Below are 10,724 nucleotides of genomic sequence, written 5' to 3'. Positions count from 1 at the left end.
GCTTCGAGTCTAACACATTTTTAATTTATTTTCATCCGACTCCCGTGCACAGTGGTGTGGATTTGGCCACCGCCCCAAGCACCGGGTTAAGAGCCTTCCTGAACCTTTAAGTGCTGGTCAGGCACAGGACGAGGCTCAGGCTCAGTAGCAGGCCAAAACTGAATCCTTGGGAGCTGTCTTCCCAGAAGTAAGCAATGCGTCCTTAGACTTTGACTCACTGCCTTCACTTTGATTGCAGAAAATGAAGTTCCGTTTGCCATTACATTGCTCTAATGCTCTAAACTAAAGGAAATATAAACAAATTGTAGTAATTTCTCTTAAATTCAGAAATCTGTATATAGCCTTCAGTTAAAAAAGATTTAAAATAGCTTAAACAGAAGTCGTAACCAGGCATGCGTTGCATTTGAAGTTCATTATATTACTATCCATTCCTGCGCTACTCAGAATAATTCTAGTAAAAAGTCGAAACGAGTCGTTCCAGTTCATATTTACAATGAATACGATTGTTGGAGAACTTTTCCGCTTGCTTTCCGTGGCGTCCGGTTTTCTACTCAATAAACTGTTGTTCTACGGATTGATCTTTGGACTGTTGATCCTCATTGTGGTTCGTCTTTTCATGATGGAGCGCCTTCAACGGCTGAAGGCAATAATCTGGAGGAACCTGTCCGAATATGAACGCGATTCTGAGGCAGAGGATGAAGGCTGCATAGATGATGAGTTCCTATTCAGGGACCTCAATCCGGAGCAGAGTGTAGACTTACATCGCCGGCAGCGCTTGGAGGCAGCAGCTAAAGTATTGCGAAAGGTGTCCGATAAGGAGGGATCCTTTAAGAGCCCCCAGCACAGACGAAAGAATACTGAGCCTATAAAATCGAGATAAACTATGGATAGTCACAGAAGATAGAGAATTGTTAAGTATAGCACACTTGGGGAATGCAGCTGAATATCGAAGTTACAGAACTACTCGTCCTTAAAAATAACATACTTGGGGATGCAGCTGGATGTTACTGACTTACCATAACCGAATATGCGAACATAATGAACTAAATACAATTCCATGCCCACTCGTAATCCTTTGAAATTAATTTGCTGCCATTGCCTTAGCGTCTGGGGTCTTACGATTCCGTTGGCCATTTTAATTGGTTTGCGAGCACATAAGCCGGCCTTAAGTCGCCAGGTGGAACTGTAGCAAGGGTAAAAACGGCTATAAATATTTGTTCAGCTGGCTGGACCCAAGTCCCAGAAAAGGGGCAGTTGACTGGAGGCCTGGACAATTGCGGCGAGCGGAAGGCGCTTAAGATTAAAAAGCGTCACGGGTCCTGGATGCGATGGCAAAACCACAAAGCAAACACAAACACAAATAGAGATGAGAGGGTATGAGGAGGCTTAAATGGGGGTTCGTGGGTGCCGCAGTGGAAACAGTGGCAGAATAAATATGTAAGTCACAACTGCGAGGAAAGTCGAAGTAGCAAATACCCTTTTTAAAACTCAAGCTATGTGTGCTGCAGTAGGAATAGCTTGAAGAACAATAAGGGTATACGACACAAAAGAATAATTTACCATGAAGGTAAGCTTCATAGGATGTATATCATTTTATATCATTTTACAGTAAGTTCAATAGGGCTAAGCAGGGTATCATCCAGGCGACTACCTTACTCCAATGGTGCCCACATGTCCAATAGCAAACATTTTAAAGTTCAAAAGAAGGTCCTTAACCTGCAGCCGGGGGCGGATTGCACTTGCACTCACGTACATCACTCGCAGCTGATGTTGCCGCTGCTCTTGTTGTTGATGTGGCAAGAGTTGCTGCTGCCGCTGCCGCTGCTGCTGCTGCTGCCTTTGTGAGGTTGCAGCTGCAGCTGCTGTGGGCTGCTAAATGAAGTGAGTGTCAACACAAATGCAAACAAATGGGCGGAGCGCATAAAGCGAAAAGTAAAAGGCGTCGCAAATCATCAGAGGACTTCCATCAAGTGAGGCGACAGGAGTGGCACGCCCCTACGCCCACCAGTGACTCTCCATTTCGACTTCAACTCCCCGGCCAGACAAATGAGGTCAGTGCTCCGGGCTAGCACTGCCATTGTTGTTTAGTTTTAATAATATTAATGCACACTAATGTGCAGGAAAACATTTAAATATATCTCGCTGAGTTGTGGCCACAAAGGTATCTTAATGAAAGTTCTAGAGGAAGGAGCTGTTTCCATTAAAATGGTAGACTTTCGTTCATTATTTAGCAAATGCATTTCCGCAAAAACATAGAATGTTGATTGGAATTTGGCAAGAATGGCAAGTATAGACTGCACTTCAACAAAAACCAAACACGATGGAATTTTTTCAATTTGGTCTTTAAAATGTTAGTAAAGTCCACTGCTAAAAAAGCAAAGAATTAGTGCATTTATTTTCAAGTTATACAAAAGTTTATGAAACTTTCATTATGATTTACTCGCTTAAGGACTTTTTTAAAAGCTCTTGAAACTTATACGACGCTCTGTTTCATTGGTGTGCCATCTTCAAACTCTCTTTTCACTCTAAAAACAAACTTCGAAATTTGCATTTGGCTTATATGCATGGGTAATTATTTCTTGCCTTGCGTTTTCCATTTCATTAGTTGCCACTGCCCGTTTTCCATTGTTTGCTCCTGAAATGAGTTTTTTAATTAAGAAAGCAAGCAGCATGGAGCGAAGATTCAGCTTCGACTTCGACGAGTGGCCGAGTTGAGTGTACATATTTTATGAGCCACCAAAAACTTGGCCAGTCCCATTTATTGGGTTTCATAAACTTTATGCACTTTGCGCTCGCCGAAGCGTGCGCTTGCATTTAGTTTTCATTTATTTCCTCTTTTAAAGCTCATTAGGCGCATTTGCACGCTGCTCTGCATCGATTAACAATGGAAATTAATCCCTTAATGCATTTATATTGAATTAATATTAAATTTTGTTGGCACTATCATTGCGTGCCAAAGTCAAACAACAACGAAACCAAAAATGATTAATTCCATCAGAACTTTAAGCTGGCACGCTTTGCTGGATTTAAATATAGGGTGCATTGTTCCGTAAACATCATAAATAAATGCGAAAGGCCAAATGTAAATAAATGGGGTTTCGTGAACGCCTTTTAACAAAAGCAACTAAACTTTTTATGCCGATGGTGGTAAAATCGACTTGTATCAGTTTGCATTCTCACGCAATTGTTCCATCAATTATTTAAAACAAATTGCAAATATTTATTTTAATGTACGGCTCTTTAACATTTCACTTCAGTCAGTTATTTTAAAAACAATACGATAATTGCATGGTAGATATGAAAATACGGTGTCCTATTCTCTTCGTTCTGTGCATACAAATTTAAAATAATTGAATTTCATAGCATTGTGCCATTTACATAATAATAAAAATATTTATTTCATTTTCCGATATGCTGACTTTTGTTCAATTTCACTCGAATGCGCTTTATTTTACTATTTTCCCAGCTTTTGTACTCCTCCTTGGCTTATTATGCCATCAGTGGCGTCTAGCTCGGATATTCCATCTCAGATATTTTTAATACGAGTTCGCTTTACACAATGGTGTGAATATTTAAATTGAATAAATGCCAAATTGGATGCCAAGGGGGCGTGCCTGGGGCGGGGCTCACGTGTCGCCTGGTATTTGCATTTGGCTCAGTTCTTCGGCTCTCCTAACGCCACCAGACGGCTCCTCAGTAAACCATTCCAAATCCCTGCTCCGGTTGCTCCAGTTGCTCCAGTGCATACATCTGTCGGCAGATCCTTCTCGGCGTATTATTTCGTCGCATTCTGTGCACTGAAAGGACCTTTCGTGTAGGAGCATAAATGAAAGGACTTTTCCGGTGCTCAGAAGGAGGATACTAGTATTTTCAATTTAGCTAGATTCAAAATATTTATCAGGCCTGCATTGAACGATCTTAAATCAAAGTATTTGTGCTTTTTAAACTATTTTATCATAGCCAATTCAAACTGTTTCTGATGTGAATATGCGGTATTTTTGTTACAAACTTCTGTGGCAACCCTAGCCCAGTGTCGTATTCGCTTTGCTTTTCGCATTTGTGCCAAGCAAACTCATTCAAGTGGCATTATAAACTAAGTTAAATCGACAATTTCTGCCGTACCTTATTGCATGTTTGTTTGCATTCGCTTGTCGCAGCAAATCGAAGTTCTTTCTTGGCCCCTTTTGTGAATGTGTTACCTGAAGGGAGGTGACCTCATCCATATCACATATACTTGTATACTTGTAAGGGATGAAGTTATTTTTAAAATTAGCTGCCCCATACCGACTTTCAAATCATGTTTTATGCTTGCAAGAAAATGATGCGGAATGTATGCCCCTTGAAGTGTCAGATAAACTGGCAATATATTCTTGCTTTGGAGTTCAGGCTCGAAAGGTGCTTGTCCCAGAGTTTAAGAGGTTAAGAAGACTGAGCGAAACACACAAATTGCTAAGAACATATCGATGGCACTTCACTTTGGCGCACTCAGCAATTAGGAGGCACATTAATCATACGCCGCGTTGTCAATAAACTTGTTGAAGACATGAATCAGCGACAGTTCAACGACATTAGCATTTGGTTCCATGCACTAGAAAAAATGCCAGCGCATGTTTCAGATAGAACAGAAATATTTGTTAATAATTACTAGTATATAATTTCAATTGTAGAATATTGTTTTTTGTGGAACTTCCTACAGCACCTCTAACTATAGCTGATAAATAATCAGTTTGCATTCAAAACACTCCTTTTCTGCGAGTGTTCAACTCAGCTGCCTCTCCAGAGGTCCTTGACTTGTTGACTTTGCATCATCTTAAGTGGGGTCCGTGTAGGTTTGGCACGTGTACAGAACGCATGTGCGCTGCTATTTTCGTGTGCTCCGGATGAAGTGCAGCTAATGACTTTGTTTGCCAGGTGCCGGGTTTTGCCAGGCTGGTGATGATGGATTGCCGTCGCCAGCTGCCGTGGAAAATTGCCTAATGCCGCGGTGCATTCAGTTTAGCATCCGGCTGGCAATCTGGTTTGCTTGTCCAGCAATGACACACCGCAGCCTGAAGTGTCCTTCGTCCTGGCTCCTGCTGCTCCTCGCCATGCTTTTCTGCCTGTTTGCAGGACTTGCGGACAGTTGCTGCCGCTGCTGTCTGGGCGAAAATTGCAAGGACCTCAACTGCTGCGCCTGGTGTCCAAGGACAGTGACTTTGGATTGAAGGAAGATCCCGCTGCACTTTGTACACATTTTTGATCTAAATAGATCGTTCACATATTTAAGCAAAACAATAACCTTTATTTATTTCCCATTTGCCATTTTTCAATGTCCATCTGGGGCAGGCGATAAAGTCGATTGTTTCGAGAACCAGGTTAACTGCAGACAGAGGCGTCTTCACATGTGAAACACATTCCCTCTTGGCCACAGAGTGCTTCATAATTCGCATGCAAGACTCATCAATTCATTGCTCGAAAAGCAGAAGGCTGACAAAGTGTTTTCCCAATGACTTACTCCGCCCTGCCAGCTCTCCCAGTTTTCCCTGTTTTCCCACTTTTCCGACCGACTGTCGACTGACTGTCGAGTGACTGAGTGACGGACTGAGGGACTTCCTGACAGCCAATAAATGTCACTTTGGCCCGGCTGATGCATGAATACATCCGTCGCCCGCCTGGTGTCTCCCCAAACAGGAGCTGGTAACTCTCCGAAGTGGCAGCTTATAAAGTCCTGCTGTGTCGCCCAGATAATTGACAGCGATGTGACGAAGAAATTGAGGCAGACAGTTGTCTAGATGCGAATTTAAAGGTAAGCAGCTGCAAATGACTCACTGAGAGTCGGTCGAATCGAAAGTTTTCATGTCTGGAGCAGATTGGTACTTTTATCAAATCAATAGTGGGCACCACTATCAACTTAGCCAAGTCATCGACATGTGAATGAGCCATGACAATAGTCAAACGGCCACTTCGCTTGCTCTCTAATTGCCAAAAAAAAAACCAAAAACAAGCACTAAACAGAGGTCAGCAAAAGTCAAGAGTCTAGACAGCAACTGTTACTGCTCCATTAGTTTGGGAAAACTGCGAAGATGGATGTGGATTTGCAGATGGATATGAATATGGGCATGGAAAATCTGCAGTAAATTCGATTAACTATGCATGCAATGGCATTGGAAACATGAGATATGAAATTAATTCGACGTGCCATGAAACACACGTCAGGAACTCATTTGGCCAGCAGAGCTCGATGAGATCCGTGTAAGCGTTAAAGCGCCGACATGACTGCGGACAGGAATTCCGCATGGTGTAATCCTCGGAATGGAATGGAACAGGATGACGTGGTGTTGAAGTGGGATGGCTTGGTCGTGCTGCAAACCAAATATTAGCTCTGCAGCTGCACTGTTTTTCAATTAAACTAGCTGAATGCTCCTTCAGTCGTGCATTAAAATGAAAATTTAATCACGCCAACGGCCGTGGCTGCGAAATGAATCACATTCGCTGACCTGAGCCTGAACCCTGAACCCCACGACTCGATCCGCGGATGGAAAAATGCGAGGCTGAGGCCGTGGAGGCGCATACGTATTGTGAGGAAATATGTAATTAAATTTTTCTCCCGTATGTCATGTCTTCGCCTCGGCCACGCTCATGCTTTTTTATGAAGGCTTCAGGGGTAATGGTGGTGCTTCAAACACAGCGGCTTCCAGGAATTGGACAGTAAATCACTAAAATCGTAGATTTTCTATTTACTCATTTGTAAAAAGCAGCTTTACTTTAGGCAAAAACCAAAGAACATCGTTTTGGGCTCTATTAGTGCAGATTGCGAATTGGTTTTTGTGTGTGCAACTTAACGCCACTGCTGAAACTTTTAACACGACTGTGTGCTAATGGGTAACAATTAATCGTTTCCAGGCGAAACTTTGCTTACGTGCCCGTTCATTATTTTAAAATGCGCATCACAAGTGTTGGATATATATTTGTTTATCGCTGGCTGCGACTTGCAGCCCGTTTAAAATGGCTGTGGCAAGACTCCGACCACACGCCCACATTTCCATGCCACGTGAAAAGGGAGGAGACCGCGCACACACGATTTTCCACGCTGATAGAGTGAATGGAAATGAATGAATGAGGAATTTCACTTACCCCCATTCGCAGCCCCCTCCACATCCACATCCACATCCACATCCACATCCGCATCCGCATTCATGTCCATGGCTGCCGCTTTCTTATCGCAGCTCTGGGCTGCGCGCTGCATTTATATTTAAATGTATTTAAACGACCGACAATTTGAGAGCATCGCCGTTGTCAGTGGCAGAGCTGCGTGGTCCCAAATACGGACTACGAACTGCGGACTGCGGACTATCCACTCATTTGTAGTCCGGCCAGGCCAAGGAGCCAAAGAGCCAAGGAGAAGGACTCCGGATGAAGAAGGATCCGCCCCCAGCTGCAGTCCCATTTGTTTGTGCTCTGCCGGCTTTGGCTTTCTCTGGGGTTTCTGGGCTCCGGCTGCTCGGGCTGTGATAAAAGTAAATATGTGGCATTGGTTTGCGGCCAGGCGGTTGCTTCGAATTCGGGTTTGGACTGGCTTGTTTTCCGCTGGAAGTGCGTTCTAGCGTAATTTTTAATTAATTCACACTCGGCCCGGATCGCCCACCGAATTAATATCCCGAAAACATTTCCATTGGTTATGGCAAACTAATTTAACAGTGCACGTTTCAATGCTCAAAAACAGTTATTGCTTTTCAAGGAATCACACCTAAATAAATATTATTTTGAGGCAAGAGTAAAAGGCATTAAAGTTCGCCCTACCCAAATCCAGATTTGGCCACGCTTCTGGCATACCCTGGAGCTTGTAGCAAGTTGGGTTTAAAAAAATGAAACAACACAAGCTGGTCGGATATTTGTTTAGTTCGGTTCGACTTTTCCGAGTGCAGCTAATTTCGTCGAAAAGTTGAATACATTGAAAACTAATTTGCGCTCGCAATGGAAAACAAGTTTCTGTTCTGGCAACTTTCGACACATCCTCCACTGCTGGCATTGCGTTTGAAATGGGAATTTAATAATTTGGTTCGGGTTCGGGTTCGGCAGCCAGCTAAACTAATTGCAGAATAAATACGAAAAATAGTAAATGCCAAACGCTTGCACGAACATAATTAACTTTCTAAAAGTAAACACAATCTTGACTGCCAACTCAAGACAACAGCTGTTAATGAGTGCAGTTTGCTGGCAAGTTTGTGGCCCTGCACCCGCAACTTTCACCATGGAGTCATTGTTCCCAATCCGAGTGCAGCTCCATTCGAAATTTACGCAGCTGGCACCCCGCAATCGCTGCTGACGCCCGCTTAGTTAATATTGGCCAAGTTTATGGCAAGTGGAAAAGTTTAGACCGAGCACCCAGCTCCCAGCTCCCACCTCCCACTTCCAGATTCCAGATCTCAGCTCCTGCCAGCAAGTGGCTGCAAGTGATGTGGGTAGCACTATTGATTTACCGTTGCTCAAAGCCATCTTCCGACTAGACCCGCTGACGCTAAAGCCCTGACATCAGACGTCGCGCCGATGTCGCTGTCGCTGGCCACCCCCTGCTCCCCTGCTCCCCTCCCTTCAGCAACACCATGGCCGTCGCCATGTCTGCTGCCAGCAGCAAGCGGAAACGGAAGTCGGAGCAACTGAAGCGGCCAGCAAAGGACACTCGCGCATCGAAGCGCCAACTCCCTGTGCCAGTGGAAAAGGTAAAAACCAACTATTCACGCTGTGTTTGAGGGAAAAGGTGAAGATTTTTTATAATACATATACATTCATATAAGTAATATTTAATGAAACAACATGGCCTAAAAAAAATAGTACTTAAGCTTCGACAAAGCCAATACTGCCGCTTCACTTACGTTAGGGTATTTCGACCACAACAAAAGCAATCGGTGTACATAGCTCGCAGTTTTTAGCCCTCGTCAGTGGAGTTTTCCTGCCGCTCGCTACTTGCAGGCAAATGCTGGACATTTTTACGGTTTGGCAAGTGTCAACAACACAGTAGCTTGAAAAGAACGAGGGGAAACGCTGTCAGTCCGTTCTAAGACAAACATTTTATTTATTGTTTCCCGGGAAAATCCGGGCGCGAAACCACCACAAATACGAGCACTTTTCCGACCACTATTCGAATTGGAATTCCATCAGAAGTGCAACAATTAGCTTTTTGAATGGGAAGTGCGTCCTATTTATGTGGCACTGTTTCACCAAAAATATAAAGTTGTATCGAATTTCTCTTATTGGCTTGGACTTCCAAATGGAGCCGGAAACATTGCACTTTTCTTGGTCATGCTTCAACCAATTTCATTTCGCTGTTTGATATTTCAGCAGTTTTGCAGTGTTGTGGTGGAAAAATATGCTGACACAAATTGATGCTATGGCTACTGCTGGTATTATTATCATCGACGGGTGGATGGAAAACAAAATGCCGCAAAATTGTGTGAAATGCTTCCGAAATGGGCAATAATGGGATTAGGCTGCGCATGGCAAAATTTTCCAAAAAATACACTCCGTATGAAAATAGTCGCAAATCGAATGGAAATATCAGACATATTTTAGATTAGTGTTCTGGTTGGGAAAATTTCAATCAGCTCTAAATGGTTATCTGTGTTTCGAGCCTTGAACTAAATTATGGCGCATGCCACATTCAAAGCCACCAATCATCAAAATTGCCAATTTCCAGAAGCTCTCGACCAGATTGAGCGACTTGAGCGCTCTGGGAGAAGCATTTAAAAATTGTATAAAAAATCCCGGCAGTCTTAAGCCTGCATTTGGCAGAAAAACAATGAAACTTGAGGCTGCAGTGCAGCAAAGCTCTTATCGAAATGGCAGACACAGTTGGGGAAAGTGCGGAGAAAGTTTTAAGCGTCTTTGCACGCATACAATTTCTCATGAGCAGCAAATACAATTGCACAATAAAAATTCACAGGACCCAGACGGGAATAAGAATAAGAAGTGCACTGAGACAGGCAAAAGGCTTAAGCGAAAAGAATTTTAAGAGCTCGCCGGCAGCCAAAGGTTTATTTGTTCCCTTTGCATCCAGAGCCAAAGACATTTTTTCCCCGCAGTCAAAAATAAAGAATAACCATGAAAACTGCGCCACTGCAGCTTTCTCATAATGCCTGACGCGTTTTCCAACTGCTGAAGCAGCTGTCATTTCATTAATGCTTTTATGGGCCTCCAAAATGTTGCAAAAATGAGTCCATCCAAATTAAAGGTAAAACGCCACAACTTTGCCCATTAAAAAAGCGGAGCTCTTGAGCTGAAACAATGGAATGGCCCTCCATTTGATGAACTCCTTCAAATGCCAATTAAAATAGCACCAGTTCGAAAGTTTAATACTTAAAAGGCCGAAAAGAAAACGGCGAAGAAAAGCACTGCAATGTTGCTGCTGACCTTTAATTGGAATCTATTTCAATGTTTCATTTTTATTGACTGAACTATGGAACACAGAATGGTAAATAAATTTTAATTTTAGTACTCGCAAATACATTATTTAAAGGATCTGGCTGCTGGAGGGGAGCATGCGGAGCGAAGGACAAAGCCATGCTAAGCCATAAAAATGTGTGAGGCAAATAAATTTTAAGTGAAATACTTGTAAATGAAAACAAATGTAGCACACATAAAACACAACAAAAGTGAAAAGAAAGATGGGGGCAGAGGGACAGCGGCTATGGGCCACAAAATTCTATATTACGTATACGCCATGTTCATGTGCAACTGTGTGTAATAAA

General features: G+C 43.1%; 2 protein-coding genes across 2 annotated transcripts; both read left to right on the top strand.

Moving 5' to 3' along the window:
- Nucleotides 1-402: 402 nt before the first annotated feature.
- Nucleotides 403-1,053, top strand: LOC6542149. The gene has a single exon (XM_001969786.2). It carries the CDS (start codon nucleotides 494-496, stop codon nucleotides 878-880), a length of 387 nt encoding a protein of 128 aa, XP_001969822.1. The 5' UTR covers nucleotides 403-493; the 3' UTR covers nucleotides 881-1,053.
- Nucleotides 1,054-6,205: 5,152 nt separating this feature from the next.
- On the top strand, nucleotides 6,206-6,692 carry LOC113564120. The gene has a single exon (XM_026979258.1). The coding sequence runs from the start codon at nucleotides 6,252-6,254 to the stop codon at nucleotides 6,357-6,359; it is 108 nt and encodes a 35-aa protein (XP_026835059.1). The 5' UTR covers nucleotides 6,206-6,251; the 3' UTR covers nucleotides 6,360-6,692.
- Nucleotides 6,693-10,724: the final 4,032 nt, after the last annotated feature.

This window comes from Drosophila erecta, unplaced genomic scaffold, assembly GCF_003286155.1.
Source record: "Drosophila erecta strain 14021-0224.00,06,07 unplaced genomic scaffold, DereRS2 tig00000055-arrow-pilon, whole genome shotgun sequence".
NCBI classification, from domain to species: domain Eukaryota; kingdom Metazoa; phylum Arthropoda; class Insecta; order Diptera; family Drosophilidae; genus Drosophila; species Drosophila erecta.
The sequence above is the reverse complement of the archived record's forward strand: the minus strand, read 5'-3'. Positions and strand labels throughout refer to the sequence as shown.

Excerpts from the sequence above, each read along its gene's own strand:
- LOC6542149 (XM_001969786.2), top strand. The coding sequence starts at position 494 with ATGAATACGATTGTTGGAGAACTTTTCCGCTTGCTTTCCGTGGCGTCC.
- LOC113564120 (XM_026979258.1), top strand. The coding sequence starts at position 6,252 with ATGACTGCGGACAGGAATTCCGCATGGTGTAATCCTCGGAATGGAATG.